The sequence below is a fragment of the Erigeron canadensis genome, chromosome 9, assembly GCF_010389155.1.
Source record: "Erigeron canadensis isolate Cc75 chromosome 9, C_canadensis_v1, whole genome shotgun sequence".
NCBI lineage: Eukaryota > Viridiplantae > Streptophyta > Magnoliopsida > Asterales > Asteraceae > Erigeron > Erigeron canadensis.
Window position 1 is genome coordinate 36,582,222 of NC_057769.1, and position 23,343 is coordinate 36,605,564.

Genomic DNA, 23,343 nt, shown 5'->3' on the forward strand with positions numbered 1-23,343 from the left:
ATGTGTGTGTGTGTGTGTATGTGAGAGAGAGAGAGAGAGAGAGAGAGAGAGTGCAAGAGAGAGAGAGAAAGGGGGGAGAGAGAGAGAGAGGAAAAAAAGTGAATATGGAACTATTATGCACCCAACTTAGGTGAAAAACCTCTTACATACTAATTTCTTAATATTTTGAATAAATGTATGGACCCCAATTTTTTTGTGGTTTAAAAAATGATATGTGAGGGGTTTTTGTCTAACAGCCTCATATTCCCTCCCTTTATATATAATATAGCTAAAAGAGGAGGTTGGGGGTACATTTGGCACCCCTAAAATCTCTTTTTAGATCTAATAATCTCTCCTAATTACTCTAGAATTTATATAAATATTTGTAGAAAAAGTCTCATTAATTTATATTTTTTTGTTTTCCATCAATAATTTACACTTTTAACCCTAAATACTTAGTTTATATTTATTTTTATCCATCAACTAGAGATCGAAGATTTTAATCATTTAATTACTTAAAAAAATTTCAAAATATGAATATTGTCTAAAAAATTTATTTTAAAAGATGAAATAACAAAATATGTATTCAATATAATTTTTTTTTTGACTTTTTATCTTATAGATAAATATAAATTACACATATAGATATCAATGTCGACAACATGACTAAAAATGAATATTAGGTTATAAGTAAGCATTATAAAATATTAAAAATTGATACCTATAGATATCGTACATTGGTATGTCAATACAATTTTGATAATATCGTCCAATTTAATAATATATTAAATTTTGATAATGTCGTCACAAACATTATAAAAACAGATAACAATATACTACATCCTTATCCTAAACACAATTGGTTTCATTGAACATGGGACGATCACTAAACAAAACACGGTTTACAACAATGGGTTACTTGAATACTAGATCTAAATCAATATGAACTTCATTGAAGATTCATTCTATCTCTTAATAAAAAAGGTTTAAATTTTTTTCTCTTTTCATGTATAGTTAGTTTTTGTATTAGTGTTTAAAGTTACAATTGTCACTCAAATTAAAAGTTTTAATTGTTATCAAAGAATATTAAACAATCCTATTTGTTATCTATTTGTAATAGGACAAGTGATTGAAAATAAATTTATTCGTGTTATGTGTCCATATCACAAGCAAAGATATATATTTGAATGTCAAGTACAAGATCGTAAGTATATATATATTTTAATTCTTAATTATCTTTAATAATAATATTACATTGTAAATATATAATATAAATAAAAGAGGAGGTTGGAGGTAACGTTGGCACCTCTTAAAACTCTTTTTAAGCTTAAAGATCTTTCCTAATTACTCTAAAGCTCTCTTTTTTTTCTAGATTTTTTTTATTTTATATTTTCTTATTAAATAAGTAATTATATCTAAAACTCTATCATAAAACTTTTTCTATCAAAACAAATCTTTCTAGATTTTAAAAATATGTACTCCCTCCGTCCTATTAGAAGTGTCCAGTTTTGAATTTTCAAAGTCTTTTAGGTGCAACTTTGACCTTAAATATATTTGTTTGTTTTATATGATACTTGATAAAAGTTATATGAATTAATTGAATTTTAAATGCGCTTCCATTAATATAACTTCTATCGAATATTATATAACAAATCAAAATTATTAGTGCTCAAAGTTATAAACAAAGACTTTGAAAATTCAAACTAAGACACATGTGATTGGACGGAGGGAGTAATATTTTTAAAGTTCTCCCAACAAATTATTATATATAGATGCTAAATCTTTTATTAATTCTCCTCATTCATATTATTCTTCTCCTTCCTATCTTTAATAAACAAATCAAGTTAGATAAATTTATCAATAAAAGAAACATACATTTTTTTATATCACTTAAATTTTATTTTTGGTATTTTGTTCGCGTTTGTTTATTATTTGATATTTGTTATGTTATTGTTATTTTTTTTTAACTTTTTTAATATAGTTTGTTATCAATTATAGTTTGATTATGGCTTATTCTTTTAATAGAAAAGGGTTTTAAATTTGTTTTGCTAATGTATTTTTTACGTGTTTTGTTATTTATTATTTTGATATTTACCTTTGATATATATATATATATGAATGAGAATAGTGAATGTGGTGTTGCCCAACACTCAATTTGGGTGAAAAACTCACACAAACTAATTTTTAAATATATATTATATATATATAATGAATAAATGATTGAGTCTCCACAAATTTTATGTAATAAAAATTTAAGATATGAAAGGTTCTACACTCAAGTTGAATGTGAGACCATTCACTTCCCCATATAAATAATAGTATATGCTTTCATGACCATATTTTCTATACTCCGATTTGTTATAAAACAATCTTAGTTTTGTTCAAAATTAAAAATTTAAAGAGGGTAGTGTATCACGACTTTAACTTTAATATATGCTTTACTTAAAAAACATTTGTTCAAGCTTTTCAATTTTCTTAATATTTCACCATATTATTTTATAAAGGATAAGCAGTTAGATATGGTGCATGTTGCCGACGGAGTTGAAGAACTTAAGTTAACACGTGAAAATTATGTAAGGGCCTTTTACTATAATGCATTATAAGTAATTTTTTTATTATTCCACATTAATAATAATAAATCGCCCCCCCCCCCCCCCCCCCCCCCCCCCCCCCCTCCACCCATATAAAGGAGGATGAGACTCAACTGCCAGACATGCAAGATTCAGAAGTCGAGAAACCTATGGCACTTGAGTTGAGGAATGCAAATTTGGTAAGATCCTCATCTTCTTTTGATTAATTTAAACTAGAGTTAATTGCAAGATTAGTCCTTGTAGTTTGTACATTTTAGCAAGGGGGTCTCTTTTCGAAAATCATTGTAACGGGGGTCCCTAGTTTGAAATTTTTTTGAAAAATTGGTCCCTTTTTGACGTATCCGTTAAAGGTGGCTTTCAAGTGTGCACGTGTGTCGCACGTGTGGAGGTATTTATGTACTTTTTACCCCACAGGGATCCCCAATGCAAAAACCACAGGGACCAATCTTGCAATTTTTTAAAAAATTCATCACTAAATAATACCTTTTAACCTTTCAATAAAAAAATAAATTTTATTAAATAATTAACTTAAATAAAATTTTTACCACTTTTAAATTTTCATGAATATTTGTTGTTTTAAAAACATATTACCACTAAAAATTTAAAGGTATTATTTAGTGATGGATTTTAAAAAATTGTAAGTTTATAAAACTATTTATTAAAGTTAAAAGGTATTATTTAGTTATGAATTTTTAAAAATTATAAGTTTATAAAACTTTTTAAAAAGTATTATGATAATTAATAATTAACTTAATTCAAGGGATTGTAACATATAATTATCTGCTCATTAAGTCTCTAGTATTAATTTATGTATATTTTTAAATTTTAATAATGGAGATATTCCTTATATAAATATTTTTATTTATAAAAATTGATTAATATATAATTTTTGTTAATATATAAGGTTAAATAAATAAAAGATTGCATGTTAAGAATTTGATATTTATTATTAAAAAAAGCAACCATGTTCGAATAATAAAAATGTCATATATGGTATTTTAATAATCTATTCTCGTGTCAAAAACAAAATCTTTTGATATATTCTTAGAAAGCAGATATACGTTATTATGTGAATTAGAGTTAATCATAAATTGAAGTATTTATAAGTTTTAAATTTGTTAGTGGTAATATGTTTTTAGTTTTTTAATAACAAATAATCACGAAAAATTAAAAAGGTGTTAAAAGTTATATTTAAGTTAATTATTTAATAAGATTTTTTTTTTATGGAAAATTTAAAAGGTATTATATAGTGATGAATTTTTTAAAAAGTTGCAAGATTGGTCCCTGTGGTTTTTCCGTTTTAGCAATGGGGTCCCTGTGGGGTAAAAAGTACATAAATACCCCCACACATGCGACACACAGGAACACTTAACGGCCACCTTTAACGGATCCTTCAAAAAAGGACCATTTTTGCAAAATATTCTCAAAATAAGGACCCCCATTGCAATGATTCTTGAAAAGGGACCTCCTTCTTAAAATGTACAAACCACAGGGACCAATCTTGCAATTAACTCTTTAAACTGTATTTTGGATATTGAAACACTCCTTTTTTTTTTTTTTTATCTTTTTAAAACATTGTTTAATAACATGAACATAAGTATTTTTATGAACACATACGCACACCAAATGTCCCAAGTCGTTCGAAATACCAAAATATAATGAACATCTCAATTCGATCTTCATAAACTATAATAAAAGAGTCTCACTATTTCAGAAATAAAAAGTTAGTAAGAGGGCCAAAATTAGATAAAGCTACTAAAAGGAAAAAACTTTAACACAAATTGTATTTTTTTTTTCAATGTAAGTCTTTATTAAGAGTGAATCTATACAAAAAGTTACGCTGTAGAAGAACGAGATAGCTTACACATATCTAAAACACCAATTGAATAATTACAACCAATAAGTTCTTACTTTTAATTAGAATCAGTCAAAGTTGATTTTATACACACTAACTTGTGTTTATGAGCAATAAAACTTGTGTGAAATATGCTACCAAGGAATGAGACATTTATAGACAAAGACCATGCTTCCATTATTGGTGTCCAAATTTTCTACATATTGATCTTCTATTAGCTTGTGAGAGGGAATATTTGATCGTCCCCTATTGTACTATCGTGCGTCTTGTCTTAGTAAATAAGAGAATGAAAACGCACATGTAAAAGAAGAACACCAACCTGGAATATTTTGATCGTGCATAGTCACATCATATTATCCGTATCTTTATTCCAGGTTGATTCTTTACTTGGTTGCTGATGATATAGCCCATAAAGAGCTTTACCTCCGTATTGAAGCTAATTATGAAGATCCCTTCGTAGGAAACAATTTACTAAAATTACAGAGCACTAAACCAGATTAATTTCGAAGCTCTAAAGGTGGCTCACTCAGCTCTGTAGAGGCTTGTTAAAGATCGAATATATTCACATCCTTTCCATAATTATCTAAATCTATTCATTAGGAAAGAAAAATCACACATCGAATACCTTGGACACTGTATAAGAGATCCGACCTATCCCTTTCCTTCTCCTAGATACTGTTAGGTCGAAAATCGACCAAGTATAATTTGTTCAGAAATATTGAAGTTCAGACAAAATACTTGTACAGCAATTCTGAGACATCCCTCAGAATTAGTTCTTTGAAGCTTCACTCAGATCAAGATCAACACATCTGAAGACATTCATTCTGAAGTCGAAGACTGAAGACTGAAGAAGGGAAACTTCTGAGAAGCAGAGCTCTGATAAGATTCCATCTGATTGAAGATTTGAAGGCTCTCAGTGAAAAAGTATTTACAACACTTTTTCACTGATTACGAGAAAGTCTTTTTGCAGCCTTTAACTACCTTTACCCGGTTAATAACTTTATACCTGGTATTGTGATAGTTTTAGCAAAAGGTTGGGAATAAAGTATGTCAAGTCACATCAAAGAAACTTACATACTTTACCTTAAGCAAACATGTTATGGATTTGGCCTACAAATCCATAAATGCACCCAATCATATTTGTACGGAATTTGTCATGTCATCAAGACATGTTTGCCTATTAATATAAGACTTCTTACACTTGCAAAAATGCTTGGAACTTTGGCATTGCAACGTGTGATATATACTCTAAGTAAACTTACGAGTATTTTCTTGTTGTTTAGATCATTTGTCTATGATAAACAACCATATCGCCTACCACCAATTTCACATGAATACCCTTTGTTTTCTGCAGGCTCAACACCAGCATACATCACTTCTCCAACTTTTCAGACCTCAACTACAACATCTTCACCGCCAAATTCACCAAGTCCCAAAGCCCACTGATTACAATGAAGAAGCTGAGAAGGAGTTGGACTCTGAAACTGAATCTGAGGGTCCAACTGAAATGCAAATAGATAATGTTTTGCAAGGGCTTGGGAATATCAAGTTTGTTGCTTCTGCTTCTGCACAACCACCTCCTCCTTTGAGTGTGGAAGCACAGTTTGAGAAACAAAATGCCGAAGTCCAAAGCCTACTTCTCAAGGTTGAGGACTTAACTAAATCTCTAACTGCCAATACTAGCTCCATTGTTGATATGAAAGGTGCTCAGATCTTCCTTGGAACTTAGTTGACCAAAGATGCTGGAAATGAGGGGCTAGTTAGTGGGAAGCTAAATGAATTGGTGATGGCTTGTAACAATATCAGCTCAGCCATCAGAGAAGCCTTTAAACTGACCAAGAGGGATGTGCAGAATTCTATTGTTGCCAATCTGACATCCAGTGTTGAACTCATGAAGAAAGAAGTCTTGGCAGTTGCAAAGGAGGTGAATGAGTTGGTGAAAAAGCCAGGGGTCGATGATGTTATTGAGAAGGTGCATTTGGAGTTGTCTCAGAATCTGGTAGCACAATTGACAACTGCCATTGCAACCAAGTTTGAGGATAGAGTTAAGGAGATGGTCGAGGACTTTACCAACAATGCAAATGCAAGGGTGGACAAAGCTGTTGAAGAGGTGAAAAATTCTGTGTCCATCCTTGGCAAATCTGTCCAAGACCAGTCTTAGAAGTTGGATGAAATCTTGGCATTGCTCAGGAAAGAACCTGCAGCTGTTGTTACTCCCCCCCCCCCCTCATTTTCTGAAGATGATAGAAAGGTGTTAAAAGAATTACTGGAGCATGAGAAGCTGAACCTGAACTCCTCATTCAGATTAAGGGCTCAGTTTTCCACCATGTTAAAGGGAATTTCTGATAGCATTACTCAACAAAGTTGGGAACCTCTTAAAGGCATGCAAGCTGCCATTGAATTATGTTCGAAGATGCCTGCAGAGGTCCCCAAAGGGGGAAGTGAAGTGCCTATTGGTTTGCTTGCCAGCTCACAAGAATTAATTGAAGCAACCAAGAAGCAATCTGAAGCTGAGGGGGAACTTCAGAAACAAAAGGATTCTGAGATTGCCAAGGCTAAAGGCAAGGCTCAAATGGTGGAAGAACCCAAGTCCAAAGGAAAGAAAGATTTTGGACTTGTGGTTGGTGAAACGGTTGATGAACAAGGCTTTCTGCTTATTGATCCAAAAGCTGATGAGAACAAATTGAAAGCCTTGCAGAAACAAGTGTCTAGTCAGTTCATTGCCTTCAGAGAAAACAAGTTAAGAGAAAGAGAACAACATCAAAAGATGGGGACTCTTGATCACATTGATGCTGCAGCTCTTGGTCTCTCATTGGAGAGATATTAGAAAATCAAAGGAGATGCAAGAGTGCAGAAGGTTGTGGCTGACATGACTGAGTATGAATATAGGGTGAATTACTCACCTCTGGAACAAAAGCTGGACCATCTTACCTTTCAGTTGTCCAAGGAAGACTTAGTGAAAAGTAGAGAAAAAGAGATGGCAACTAAAAAGAAAAATATTCTGGCTGAAGTTCTGAAGGTGGAGAAACAATTGTTAAAGCCCCATCTATGCCCAAAGTGATTGGACCAAGAAGTACAAGGAAGCATTCTGGTGATGTAGATCTTTCTACCTTTGTACCACTTTCTGAAGATGATGTTGCAGCCCAGAAGAAAGCTGAAATGGCTCAGTATGAGCATTATCTGAAGCATCAATCTCATCCTGCCAAAATCACTGATGTTGAAATTACTAAGGATGATGGATTGAGTCTGTTTGATATGGTGGTCTCAAGGGAAGGAAGGGTCCCATCAGAATACTCTCAGGTCTCAGTGCACGAATTTGGGATTTCTGAACACAAGGAAATGATCCCAATTCTGAGGGCGAAGCCAAAGTCTCATTTAATTGGTGCATTCTTAAAGAAGATTCAGCAGAAGCTGCAGGCCAAGAATGAGATGGAGGCTAGATTGTTTGGGAAGAAGGATTCCCCGCTGAAGAGGAAAGCTGCTGATGCACCTTCTGGCTCAAGGGCTGCAAAGAAGTAGTTTTCACTCTGTAATTTTCTTGTACTTGTAATTATTTTCAACTTTTATGTACTTGTAACAAATTCTGAGATTCTGTACTGTATATATGTTGAAAGTCCTTCATTACAAGTAGATGATAGGTTTAAGTTAGAAATTTCACAAGTTAAAATTCTAAGGCATCAATCATCTATAAGATGTCCTTAGAAAATTTTTCACATAACTTAAACAAAACTTGCATTTTAGACTTACAAACATGTATAGATAGAAGTCTAAAAATGCATGTAATATTTCAGAACAGATATGGGGAATTTGTTAGGTCAAAAATCGACCAAGTATAATTTGTTCAGAAATATTGAAGTTAAGAGAAAATACTTGTACAGAAATTCTGAGACATCCCTCAGAATTAGTTCTCTGAAGCTTCGCTCAGATCAAGATCAACACATCTGAAGACATTCATTCTGAAGTCGAAGACTGAAGACTGAATAAGGGAAACTTCTGAGAAGCAGAGCTCTGAGAAGATTCAATCTGATTGAAGATCTGAAGGCTCTTAGTGAAAAAGTATTTACAACACTTTTTCACTGATTACGACGTTGTCTTTTTGCATCCTTTAACTACCTTTACCCGGTTAATAACTTTATACCTGGTATTGTGATAATTTAGCAAAAGGTTGGGAGTAAAGTATGTCAAGTCACATCAAAGAAACTTACATACTTTACCTTAAACAAGCATGTTATGGATTTGTCCTACAAATTCATAAATACACCCAACCATATTTGTATGGCATTTTCCATGTCATCAAGACATGTTTGCCTATAAATATAAGACTTCTCACACTTGCAAAAATGCTTGGAACTTTGACATTGCAATGTGTGATATATACTCTAAGTAAACTTACGAGTATTTCCTTGTTGTTTAGATCATTTGTATTTCAAGGTTGTTTAGATATTTTCACAAGTGTGATTATCTTTGTTTTGCAACAACCTTTGTATTTTGTTTATAGAAATAAATAAAATACTTTGAAAAATACATCTTGACTATTTGCCATAATACTTGATTATATATTGTATTTATATAGTTCAAGCACTTGTTCTTATTTATCTTGTTTGTTCATATCCATATCTGCATCGTAATTCTAAACTAGTCTTTATCTAGATCAGAATTACTTGTCAGTCGGGTTACTTGATATACTTGTTATTATTGACTTATATACATTTGTTATTTGTTATATCTTGTACTCGTCCTACATTTTGTGTAAGTGGACTCACACAAACTCCTATATATAGGGATAAAACCCTACGGCAAAGACCGAGTCCATCACTTGGCGAAAAACCCTCTTAACTTAGGTCTAAAGCGGCTCCTTATCCCTCTAACCTTGTGGAGGGAACAACAAACTTAGTATTTTTTTCGGGAAATTTCATTTTATTTTCAAATTAAATAGTCAAGGAATTGAAAAGTATTTGGTATGGCTAAAATCGTGACTAAGTAATTGGCGGGAATTTTTATGTGGGCGTGGAAACGAATTAAAAAAATTAATTAGCTAATGAGCTTTGGTCACGAAAAATAAATCGCAGGCAAAAGTGTCGTGGCTAAATCCCATATTTCTTATTGTGAACTTGTAACTTATAGTTAAGATCTGATTTACATTTCAAGACAATAACCACTAGAAAGTATAATCTTTTGATGATAACTGATTTGAGGAAAATGGAGTTACTGTTTGAAAGTTATGATCGTTTTTAAACTCATTTGAAACATTAAAAATTAAAAAACAGCTTCAATGGATGGTATGTCACTGGACAAAAAGTTTCAAGGTAATTACAGTATTACCAATATACTAAAGCAAAAAAAGTATTAAAGTAAGTGAGATAAGGAGTTGGCATAACATTCCGTAAACGCAAATTATCTACCAATATACTAAAGCAAAATTGAGGATTTTATTCATTGACACTTGGCTTATTTTTTGAATGAAACGCGTCCCTTTTGAGATTCTAGTTTTGAGTTATGTTATTGCTATCCAATAGTTCAATACTAATATTTAATCATTAATATATATATATATATATATATTAGGTATTTTATCCAATAGTTCAATACTATCATTTAATCATTAATATTTAATCATTAATATATATCCAATAGTTCAATACTAATATATATATATATATATTAGGTATTTTAAAATTTTTTTTTAATTGACATAGATAATCAATAAAGTTTGGTTTAGTTAAAAAACAATAGAACCTTATCAATTGAATAAAAAAACATTAAATAGAAAAAAGAAAAACTCCATTGCCAACTATATCATTGATCTAAAGATTCTTTTTTTATATAAATAGATAATATATAAGTGTTTTTTTCTTTATAACATACGACATCTTTCTTTATTCTATTAGTTTTGTCATAAAGTGCATCTAAAATATTGCAAATGCATTATATATACGGTTTCCTTTTTTTCTTTTGTAGTAGGCATATTTATTTTAATGTGATATGTATTTAATATTTAATCTAATATAAAAATTGTTAACTATTGTAAAAAAAAAGTATGGAGATACCACATAGGATAAAATCCTACGTGGCAATGTTTAAAGCTAGCTTTAAGTTGGAAGAAAGCTTTAGAAAACTAGGATTCTTACTGTTTAATAGTAATATATAGTAATAAGTATATCTTACTAATTTATCTTATACATATTAAAAGACAGTTGAACTAATGATTTATTGACCAATCAAATCATTCAATTTCATCAAATCAAGTTTCGCTTATGTCATCATTTAGTTTGGCTATAAATTAAAAATCATAATAATCATTATCAAGATATATTATAATTTGTATTTTTCATTATAGCTCAGTGGTTGAGCATCAGTTTTACATGCTGGAGGCCTCGAGTTCGAAACATGGGAAGAACATTTAAAAGATTTTCACAATATATTATTATATTAATATTAGTATTTATATTAATATTTATAGGACAAGTCTCACTAATTTATACTTTTTTGTTTTCCATCAGTAATTTACACTTTTTATCCTAAATACTTAATTCATATTTATTACAACTTTTAAATCAACTTGAGAAGATTTTTTTTAAATTTTTCAACATTTAATTAAAAAATTTCAACATATGAAATATTGTCTAAAAAAAGTAATTCAAAATATGAAATAAAATATATGTGTTCAATGTGATAAAAGTATATTCTTTCAAATTTATTTTTACTTACATTTTTTACATTTAAAATTATATATTCAATAATTTATTTTATCTTTAAATTGTTATAAACAATTTGACAAAAGGGTAAATCTAGTTTTTTTTTTTTTTTTTAATATTATAAAGTAGATCACAAGGTACCTTAATAACTATTGTAAGTTTTTTGGATATATACTTTCTTGCAAACTTCTACTTGTAATTGCAACGAATTATTAGAAAAAAAGTGTTGAAAATAATTTATAATATTTTATATATATACTAGGTGTTTTACCCGCACGATGTGCGGTTATTAAATTTATTTTTTGAAAATAATTTTGACACAAATTCCATAAACCCTAAAATAGTTTATTAATATTTATATTTGATGAGAATTTATTAAAATATCTTTGACATATATAGAATTTATGGAATTCATTAAATATGTTTAAATAAAATAATTATTATAAAAATGACATATGAGATAAAAGCTTATGTGTCAATTTTTAAAAATAGCTTTAAATTAAAAGAGGTTTTAAAATATTAGGATAACTACTCTTTTAATAGATAGATAGATATGTTTTTCTTCTAGTTATGTATATCTTCTATTATTGTATGTTATGTAATATAATTTCCATATCATTCTTATAATAGATACAGATAAGCCTACAATATTATTATTATTAAACATGTGACAATTAAATAATTACATCACCATATATATCAAATAAATAAAAATGTAATCTAATCGAAAAGAAATTGCAATATTTCACCATCACAATACTAGCGCCGGCCATATCGTTTGTGATAACAAAAGTAATATCATATTTCCATCAATACTTTTATGATCCATGTATTTTATTGTCAGGTTTGCATCGTGAACATATATATTATAGTAAATTGCGCTCAAACTCTTAGTTTTTATAAATTAATAATCGTATATATATTAGTTAGTGTTAATAAATCTTGTACATCGGGGGTGTTCCATCCACAATGTTTACAGATAAAACAATTGGAGCACTTAAAGATTCCCCTCAGTGATATAAAGTTAGCAACAGATAACTTTTCCGGGGCATCCAGTTACAGGAGAACCGGAAGCTATAAGTCTTACACATTTGATGAATTCGAGCATTCTGATGAAGAAGGAAACCTTTCCATGAAAGAAGGGAAGGATGTGCCCAAAAAACACAGCGTTGTCTCTATAAACAGATTCCACCCAGGGTGTGAGGATTGGTTCTATAGGGAGTTTAAATTGCTTGACACTTGCGACCATCCAAGCATAGTCAAACTTCTTGGAATCTGTGTCCAAGGTGGACAGAAGATCCTTGTTGTTGAGTATCCTTATAACAGTTACCTTAATGACCATTTATTTTATGACGACACGCCCATTCTTACGTGGGTACAGCGTTTGAAAATCTGCCTTGATGTTGCAAAGGCATTGAATTACCTTCATTTTGAGATGGCGGGCGGACAGAGTGTCGTACACGGTGATATACAGAGTTCCAACATTGCATTGGACAAGAATTGGGGGGCCAAGATTGCTGACTTTGGGCACTCGGTATTCTCGTCTCCGAACGAAGATGATGAAACTCTAGAATATGCTAGGGGAATCCCAGATGTTAACGTAGATCCAGAATATAGGAAGACTCGTAGGTTAACAAGAGAATCTGATGTATATAGTTTTGGAGCGGTTCTGTTTGAAGTCCTATGTGGGAGGTTAGGCGAAGACCCAATATACTTAAAAGAGAGCGACCAAGGGCTGCCATTTGTGGCACGCCGATGCTTCCGAGAGGGAACACTAATGGAAATGATAGATCCATTACTAGGGGAAGAAAGTGATGAAAACAGCTACATTTTAAAAAGAGGACCCAATAAAGATTCTTTGGACATCTTTGTGAAAATTGCATATCAGTGTGTGACAGAAATCCCAAACCAACGTCCACCAGTAAATGTGGTTGTCAAAGAGCTTCAGGAAGCCTTACTGTTACAGGTAATTAATTAATAGTCAATAGTTTAAAGCAAATGAAAACACTTTCTAACTCACCATACTTTTGATCCTGGCCGGCTGTTAATTATTATATCATGCATTTCAAACGAAAGGTTATCCATTCATTCAATTTTAGTATACCATACTATATATACAAAAAAAATAATTTCTACCATATATATACGCAGCCCAAAGATGCATTCATTTTTATGAAAATATTGACTTTGAGCACATAATGATTACGATAATATAATCTTCAAACTTGACATTATTTTATATATTTTGGTGTCTCGTGACTGACAGGAAAACAATGACGCCCTCATAATGTCACTTCAGGACATTAAACTGGCCACGGAATACTTTGATAATAAGAATCGCATTGGCCTTGGAGGATTTGGGGAAGTTTATATAGGAAAAGTACCACAGGGTGATGGGTTCAATACTATTGTTGCAAAGCGATTGGATACAAGTCATGGTCAAGGGGAAAAAGAATTCAGGAATGAGATCCAAATTCTGTTCGAGTATAAACATGAGAATATCATCTCTCTTGTGGGATATTGTAATGAAAATGATGAAAAAGTCATTGTTTACGAGTATGCGTCTCGAGGAAGTCTTGATAGGTATTTGAAGGATGCTCGTCTTACATGGATGAAACGGCTTAATATATGTATCGATGTTGCAACTGCGCTGGCTTTCCTTCATGGAGGAGTGAGAAGACAGGCAATAGTGATACACAGGGACATCAAAACACCTAACATTCTACTAAATGATAAATGGAATGCAAAACTTGCTGATTTTGGGCTTTCCTTGATAAGTCCAATAAACAAGGAAACAGGCTATGTCATCGATCATGCGTGCGGCACAGAGGGCTACTTGGACCCCCTGTATTCGGAATCTGGTTTCTTAACAATAGAATCCGATATTTATTCATTTGGGGTGGTTTTGTTTGAGATCATGTGTGGGAGATTTCTAACAGGTGTCGTCGTCAAAGAGAACTTTGAAAAAGGAAAAATCGATGACTTTGTATTTGAAGCTATAAAGAAACAGATCGAGCCGAAAGCATTGATTGCATTCAAAACGATTGCCTACCAGTGCTTACATGAGGATAGAGAAAAACGTCCAACCGCAAAAGAAGTTCTAGAAAAACTTGAGGAGGCACGGAAATTCCAAGTAAGTTCTCATCTATAGTTCTGCAAAAGCAGACTGCTTTTCATATCACGTTGTACAAAACAAATCGATCACATGTATTCCTTAAAGAAACAGTAGACCAAAAGATATCCAAGAAATAAAGTAAGCTATTATTTCTCGAAAGAAGAACTTGCTGATCATGTAATATCTAGACACTACGTACTCGTATTTTAATGATGTCCAAACCCCCTGTACTTGACTACGTACATGGCCTACTTGTTAAATAGTGTTATTTTAAACGTGCGTTGAAGAACATACCAAAGATGCATCTATATATATAGATGAAGAGGAAAAGCTTCAGATGTTGGAAGTAGCGCTAATACCTAATCACATGATCATGATATATATGTATTGTATTGCAGATTTCAGGAAGTGATTAAGCGTGCGCTGGTTGCAGATTCCCTCAAATGAAGCTGGATCAATTAATTATTTTTTGTTTCCCCTAAATAAGAGTCCGGACTTAGTCTGGCTAACGTTTCCTGTACTCTTTGTTGCTATTGCAGTTATCTTTTCTTCTTTTATTTTTACCTATTTAAGGATGGGGTGTCATCCATTTGTTTAATCAAATTCAGTACTTTTTACGGGCAATATATATACCCTTGTGATTGAGTAGTTCCTTTGATATTCTGATCTACAGTATATTACTAAGTTGGTAGGGGGCCGGAGCTTCATTACATATAAAATTTTCAATAACCAATTATGGATAAACCTCACTAATTACGAATGTAACTGAGGTATCTCGTGACGATGTTAAACACTCGATCACCTAAGGTATTTCTAATGATATTGGATGACAAACATGTAAAAATTCAATGGATGCTTTTGCATCCTAAATGTGTTTAGATTTTTAAAAATCAATCGACGAACTTGTTTCTAACTTTGTTTCTTTTTTACAACCAATGTTATAATGATTGTTACATTGTTTCTCCCATTTATATACGAGTACCATTTATATTACCGAGTATAAATTTAAGATCAATTTACTTTGTTGAGAAATTGTTATGATAAATTTACAACAAACATTTGTAATATCTAATAAATACAAATGTTGTTACATAGTGTACAATAGTTTACAATATAAATATGAAGTTAAATATATATCCTCTGTGTCCCATATTAAGTGTTATAATTTGACTTTTTGATTTTTTTTTTCTTTCAACTTTAATTGTAAATATTTTTGTTCGTATTATATAACACTTGATATAACATATACGAATTGATTGGATTTTTAAATGTATTTTTCATTGATATAATTTTCATCAACTAATATATAATACAAACAAAGATGTGTTATTTAGATGAAAAAGGTAGACTTAAAAAGTTTACCTTATAGGTTTGTAAAGAAAAAGAAAAAAACAAATGGGATAAAGTGTTAAAAATGGTATAAAGAAAGGTTTAAAAAGTAGTATGCCCAAAAAATGGAAAATTGTCACAATAAAATGACAACAGGGAGCCTGAAATTCGTTGGATTCCTATCAAACGTTTACCTTTAAAAAAGTTAAATATAAATCATTAAAAGAAAAATTTCATATATGCCATTAATAAGGGACATAATATCATATTTGTCCAATTTAATTTTGAAATATCATATATGCCACTCTATTTATATATATAATATATTATAAAACAGATTTTCCTTAAATTTTCAATATTGATTTTAAGTATTTCTTCAAAATGCCTTTTTATCTATTTTATATTTACCTAAAATAACTATAATACTCTTTTTCTCTCCTCAAATCTCAACCAATCATTTTTTTTCTTTCTCCTCCATAAATCATTTATTCCTCCAATTCATTTAAAATCCTTTATATCAAAAACCGTACATCGATAAATTATAAAATTGTATGGGTGTTCTTAAAATTTCATGCTCTTTCATTAGAGATGTCATTCGATATACTTCCGACAAATTTTTAAATCTGAGGGCGGAGCTCGTACGGCTAAGGCATTTGACTATCATACTTTATGACATATCAACTCCTATAATCTATCACACTTTATGACCTACGTACCACCCCACCATCTCACCACCACAACGCGCCGGTACTTGCTCTCGTTACACTTAAATATCAAATATGTCACTCCTAATATATTGAAATATCAAATATACCATTTTTAAATAAAAGAAAATCATATGTGCCCAAATACATTATTAAATTATATATGTCGTCATTATTTTCGAAATATACCTGATGAAGTATGTCAAATACTTTAAACTTATCATTAAATTTTAAATTCGTATTTAAATCCCTCCCCCCCTTCCTCTTTTTATTTTTTCTTCAACACTTATTATATACAATGAATTAAACTAAATAACGAGTTTAAGAATATCAATCAAATTAATCATGTCGTAACATTAAATTAAATTTACACCGTTCGGGGAAAAAAACATGGATTGAACTATAAAAAGAAAATAAAATACGTGTGTAATTGTGAATTTTAAATTTTTCATTGATGAGTTTTTAGAAAAATTTATGTTTTATTTTGACTAAATTAATTTAATGGGGCATATTTGATATATTTCATTGACATATTTGATGTATTTTAAATTTAGCAATAGAATATATGATAGATAAAATTTTATTTGGGGATATTTAATCTTCTTTCTTAACAACGACACAATTGATAATTGGTAGATTGGAAATAACATATGATATTTGTTATTTAACAATGACATATTTGATATATTAATAAATTACAAATGACATATATGATATTTTAAAATTAAATTAGATAAATATGATATTTTATAATTTACCAATGACATATATAAAATTTTTTCATCATTAAATTAAAAACATTTGTTTGCTGACAACTTTTAAGGCTCCGGTTTAAAAATAAAATAAAAAAAAAACAAAACTAGTTGTAGAAACCAAAAACTAGATTGATTTTATGGGCCTTGCACCCATCAATTAACCACACTTCTTTTTTGATCTTTATGGGTTAAAGAATGCGTTCGAGTGTTGGTGCATCCTTCGGATGTTATGTGAACCAGACTGTTTTCAACTCTGAAGTAGAGAGTAGTATATTCGAGGTTTGATTATCTTCATCATAACAGGATGCCTACAAAGTGTTTGATGAAACGTCTCTAACACAATGATTCTTTTTTTTTCAAAGCAACCATTTAAGTGGAGATGGATGATTTGGAGTTTGGGATTAGCAAGGACTATGAATTTAGTTGTACACGATTGGCACCATCTTACCCAAAAACCATCAGTAGATGGTTATATACAACAAACATATATGGTTGGACGCGACAGAATATATATATATATATATATATCTATGTTTCAGACATTTTGGGGGAAATGATAAACGTACCACAGTTTTTGATTCATCTACCACAATGTATAAGTTTAATAGCTGATTATACAAGTCAGTAGTGCATAGTGGTGGTAGATATATCAAATCTTGTGGTATATATATCACCTCCGTACAGATGGTGCCCCTTTGCTCAAGCTCCCTGTTACAATGAGTGCGAAGCGATGATAATATACACATCAGGTAGCATTAATCTCTATTTCCTTCGGTTTACGGATTTTTTTTTTTTTTTTTGTCAATTTTAACTTAATCCTCTATAGGATTAAATTTGAGTAAATACCTTCTTTTATTTTTTAACATTAAACAATTCATGTACCATTTGTGTTTGTTTGTTTGCCTTTTTTATTTAAAAAAAATAAAATAAGTATACTTCACTACTACGGGTTTCAACCTCATCGGCATATGAAAAAAGTCTATGAATTGGCATAAAGAATATCCGTTAGACTGCCACATACATTAGAACCAAAGCCTGACTTTTTTGGATAGCTTGAACTGGGATCCCTCTCCATTTGCCCGTTTACTAGAAATTAGAAGCTTTAAATTTATTTTTGCAAGTGCCTGGTAGGATACGATCCTTTTTCTTATCACTTTAGAGGTAGCATAATGGTTGCTGCAACATCTGTAGTGGTCAATTTGCAGAGGCTGAAAATGGGTATCTGTTTTCCTTTCCATGTATTATTTGAAATTATATTACCGCAATAGGTTTAAAATATTTGAGATTCACAAAGCTCTAGGTTCTTTTTTAGATAGCAATCTATAGTTTATGTTATTTTATTGTCTACTTTAACTTAATCCACTATACAATTGAATTTAATCCACTATACAATTGAATTTGAGTAACTACCTTCTTACTTAGATCAAACAATTCGTGATGTACCATTCGGGGTTTTTTTAAATACTTCACAACTGCCGGTTCAAACCTCATTGGACATCCCACGATGACTATGGAAAAAGTCTACCCATTAAGCCACGTAATTAGAAAAAAAAAAGGCTCGACTTTTTGCGGATAGCTTGAACAGGGATCCCTCTCCATTTTTACCATATGCCCGTTTACTAGAAACTAGACTCTTAAGCTTTAATTTTAGTATTGAAAGTGCCTAGTAGGATACCATCCTTTTGTTATTGGTTTAGAGGTAGCAAAATGGTCGGCACAAGTGCACAACAAATATAGTGGTGAAATTGCAAAGGTCAAAAAGGGTATATTAATGCAGTAGGTTTAAAATGTTTGTGATTCACAAAGCTCCAAGTTACAATTGTTTTGCATAAGTGAGAGAGTTCTAGTTGGTGATTACAAAATCCTTTTCCCCTTTTCTTTTTAATTTTCGGCCACCACCCTTTACCACCCAAACCCTAGCTTTTAAATTTACTTGATAGAAATCGATGATGATAATGATTATTATGGATAACCTTTCCTTTGAATTGAAGAATTCACCATTGATTTTGAAAGGAATGGAAGAAGGTTGCATGAAGAAATTTTTGGAAGAACAAAATGAAGTGTAAAGGTGGAAAAAGGAGATGTGGCTGGCATTTTCTATGGGTGCCACGACCCATCTCTCAAAAATGTGGGTATTTTACCCGCTATCCGCTAAAGTTCCAACTAAATTAACCCCATATCTAAAAATAAAATACTAGGAAATTAATTTAATGTCAAAACTATAAAAAGGGGTTAATTTCTTTTACCTTAAAATCTTGGGGTGTTATAAAAACTAACAATGTTTATGAGCTTACCTAACTATCATCGAATGATCTAGTGAATATGACTATAGATCTATAGGTGTTATTAGGTTTCGAATTGAGAAGTTTATATTGGGGATCTATTCGGCGATGAGAGCTTTTTACCGTTAAACCAGATAAAAAAAATTATTTTATATCTCTCAGATTCACGACTAATTCATATTTTATTAAAGGTAAAAAAAATGCTTACATCAAAAGTTACAAGAATGAAAGTTGACCAGCAAATTGTTTTGAAGGACCAAAAGTGTCCGATAAGAAGTAATCAAAGGTACCACCATAATTAATACGAGTACCAATTATAATAAAGGTCAACGTTTATTTCGCCATATTTTTTAAACCCATCATATATCCCACCATTGATCGGAAGAACGTACTAGCTGATGAAAACAACCGCCGCGAAGCCACCGCAGAAATCTGCCGGTGTTAATCCACGTCATACCTAGGTCTTCCGATCTTCATCTCTTTCATTCTTTACTTTTGTAGCGAAGGATTTTTGCGTAATTTTATATCAGTTGCTATGAGCCTCACTTAATTTATAACATTCCAACTCAAATTTTCCTAAATTTCTATTTTTGTTATGATATATTAATGCATATACATATAAAATTTGGTTGACACAATGTTTATATAAAATATACGCAAAAATGGGTGGCTATCAGAAGATATGGGAGCCGAGATTAGATGGGGTTTTTCTGGGTTTGACTTGGATTGATTCTCCCAGCTTTACAGGGATGCAATACTCAGACTCAACCTGAAATCGACTTGAATAATACCGGATTAAGGTTATATATTTCTGAATTCTGACCCACCACCTCATCACTTTGGTTCAACACTTCAATGGGTCCACCTGCAAACATGGTTCTTTTCAAATGAAACTTGCATTAAAAATACATATAAAGTCCACCCTCTAAAATCTAAGCATGTTTTGAACTTTGGTCTAACACATCTTGGTACAATTTAAAGTTATGATGTGTTAGTTACTACAAAATGAAGTAATGAACCCGTCAACTTAACACCTTGTTCAACCCATGTCATTATTGTCAGATCCGGGTTAGTAGGTCTTGAGTGTTGAAGTTTGTAACTTGAAACTTGTAGCGAGTTAGGTTAAGGTTGAAGAATTTAAACCCATCAATCTATAAACCGAACAGTCGACCCATACCTGACCTGATTAATAGCCTTATGAGCATTATGGTTCATTTGGTTCTAATAATGTACTTCTTTACTTGTTTAGTTTGTTACGTATGTAGTGTGCATGTAAGTTATCCAACCCATTATTTGACTTTGTAATTGAAAAAATTAAGATGAAATCGTTGTATAAAACTGTTGTAGGTATTTAGTGTTAAAAAGGTAAATTTACTTATTGTAGGAGCATAAACTAGAACTTTTTTTTTTGGTACACATGTGACCAAAATTCTTGAATTCTTTATGGTAGCAGATAAAAATAAGTTTGTGTACCTTATAGGTCACGAATTAAGGCCATTTACTTCCAAGTTGATATCCAGAGTGTTATTCTGCTAACCCATTACTTCGAGTTTTGAGGTGTTACAGTTATTGCATACAATTTTGCATTGTGTATTGAATTGAATTCATGATTACCTTTGTCTTCTATATTTTTTTTTGAACGATCAAGTTTTATTAATATATACAATAATATACAAGAATACATCATACTCCAGGAGGCAATAGTAAAGCCATACCCCATGCATTAGTGAGTTACATATTTTGTCTTCTATATTTGATAAATAAATTTTTTGCAACGAAAAAAATGAAAAGTGGAAGTGAATTCTAGAATATTAGCCGGGGTTTGTCTTCTCTGATGAAACTTCCTGGAAGCTGCCTCCAGTGATAGTTACAGAATACATTATATAGAACACACTATAATTCCAAATATTAAGTTACAATTTGGGTCTGCTTTGGAGATCCCGCATAAGTTCCCGGATCTTCAAAAGCTTCGCGGGGACCCGGTGTCCAATTGTAGCTTAATCTTAGTATCTTGGAGTACACTTGAGGTCACTCCCCTATTTCCAAAGGAAGAAAGAAAAGAGGAAAGGCTGATGGAATTTATTCTCGACCGTAAATTCATGTATGCCTATCATGGTTCTAGTAGTGACAAACTACGTTGGATGCCTATTGTGAAAAAGAATGGTAAGTACTATTATCTGCGGCTCTTGTACGCTGAGTACTGTTTTACCAGAAACTTCCCAAGACTTCTTTATTCTGGGAAGACTTCAAACTTAGAGAACTATTGATGAATAAAACAAAGACGAAGCTCAGCAATGTGTTCATTTCTTTTTCGCCAGGTTTCATTCTCTTTCTTTTTTGATTGGATGAGGAAAAACCAGCAAGCTACGGCTTGAAAGCTTACCTTCTTCTCTTCTGGAGAAAGGGCACTCCAAAGTCCTAGCAGTCCACTTATGGAATGCTCTTTATGGAATCTCTTCCCGTCGCATCCATCTTCAAGACGATCTAGTCACAGGTTTTCACTTCTCATTGAGTGAAAGATTTGTCCCCGGGTCTACGTTGAAAGCTTCTATAGTAGAACTCATTCGGGAGGGCTTGGTGGTCTTAAGAATGGTTAACAAAAAAAAAAATTACCGAAAAAAATTTGTACAAAAAAAGAAAACAAAATGGCAGCGTCAATCTGAGATAAAATACTAATGCAATGACTGTGACCCGTGAAACGATATTGGGTAAAAAGTTTCGTCTTCGTTTGTATGGTAAATGTAACGATCAATGAGTGATAAACTGTTTATATATGGATTGTGACCCCTGAGGCAATATTGATTGCTTGTTTTCCCTTGATTTACTAATTTAGTTCAACACACTAAGTTACGACAGTTTCTGAAAACACACTAATTTATTAATCATAGCTGAAGATATGGGAGCCAGGCCTATATATAGCTTCTGAAAACAGGGCCAAGTGGATATGGAAATTCGAGTTTTTGTTCCACCTGATCGGCCGAACAGATATCGGATGATCATTAAATTCAAACCAGGAGAAGTCAGGAATGTATTGACTGAAAGGTTATGCAATTGTGAAGAGTATTTCACAGGCAAACCTGATAACCATAACTTCTTGATGGTTTTCATGGACAGGATTTACAATGGTGTCTTTGCTTCCATGGGAAGTCCAGAAGTACGCAAAAATCATTGGTTATTCGTTGGATGACTTTGGGGTTATCTTGAAAGGTGTAAAGTTTACCTTCACTAGCTTTTTCAGACTCAAGTAAAGATCCTTATCCCACTTTGTCTCATAGTCTAATCGTATCCTGTTACCAAAATCTAAAATGTTGTCAGATATGCAAATCAACAACTGAGATTGAGCATTAATACTCTACTAATCTTTACAGGATCAGATATCATTTAAATCTTAGCTGAATAATCAAAGCATAAAAAATAGATGACAATTGTCTGGAAGTGATCCACCCATAAAATAACGACATATAAGCAGCATAAGCTGGTACACAAGATATAAAGCAGACGCAATAGCAAACTTGAAATGCATTCCTTAACATGGTACAACACATGATTTGTATTCACGAGTGTAATTGATTGTGATTATCATATACTGTTAATGTTACCGTTATTTACTGCTCTACAAAACATTCATTATGTGGCTGCCACAAGTTTGCGATTGAGAGACCGAAAGGCAAAGACTACCTGTTGCTGAAGCGGTGCGTCTAGTTCGTAGTTTTTCTTCCTTTCTACCAGCTTTTGTGCATCTATGCCTGATTTAGTGATATGTACACATGTTTGTACAATGTTTACCACAACCTTTTACAGTGAAGCTACTGATTTTTATACGTTTCTTCAATGCAACAACTGACTCTACATGCATCTTCTATCCATTTTAGTTTCTAATAATGAATCAAGTTCATAAAACTAGTTATATAAGCATGTACATTTTCATTTGATAAGAAGGTTTTCATACCGAGGTGTTCACTCCATTTGCCTGCAGGATGATTGGCATATTGCTGAGACATAGTCGATTTGTTTGGTATAAACATTGCATTTTGACTG

The 23,343-nt window shown here is 31.7% G+C and overlaps 2 protein-coding genes across 2 annotated transcripts; both read left to right on the forward strand.

Annotated features, from left to right (window-relative positions):
* Window positions 1-12,252: 12,252 nt before the first annotated feature.
* LOC122583753 (probable receptor-like protein kinase At2g23200) lies at window positions 12,253-13,098 on the forward strand. Its single transcript, XM_043756127.1, has one exon. It carries the CDS (start codon window positions 12,253-12,255, stop codon window positions 13,096-13,098), a length of 846 nt encoding a protein of 281 aa, XP_043612062.1.
* Window positions 13,099-13,394: 296 nt separating this feature from the next.
* On the forward strand, window positions 13,395-14,869 carry LOC122580834 (receptor-like protein kinase ANXUR2). Its single transcript, XM_043752988.1, has 2 exons — window positions 13,395-14,253; window positions 14,634-14,869. The coding sequence occupies exons 1-2, from the start codon at window positions 13,408-13,410 to the stop codon at window positions 14,649-14,651; spliced, it is 864 nt and encodes a 287-aa protein (XP_043608923.1). The 5' UTR covers window positions 13,395-13,407; the 3' UTR covers window positions 14,652-14,869.
* Window positions 14,870-23,343: the final 8,474 nt, after the last annotated feature.

Bases quoted from the DNA above. Each gene is read 5' to 3' on its own strand.
- LOC122583753 (XM_043756127.1), top strand. From the start codon at position 12,253: ATGAAAGAAGGGAAGGATGTGCCCAAAAAACACAGCGTTGTCTCTATA.
- LOC122580834 (XM_043752988.1), top strand. From the start codon at position 13,408: ATGTCACTTCAGGACATTAAACTGGCCACGGAATACTTTGATAATAAG.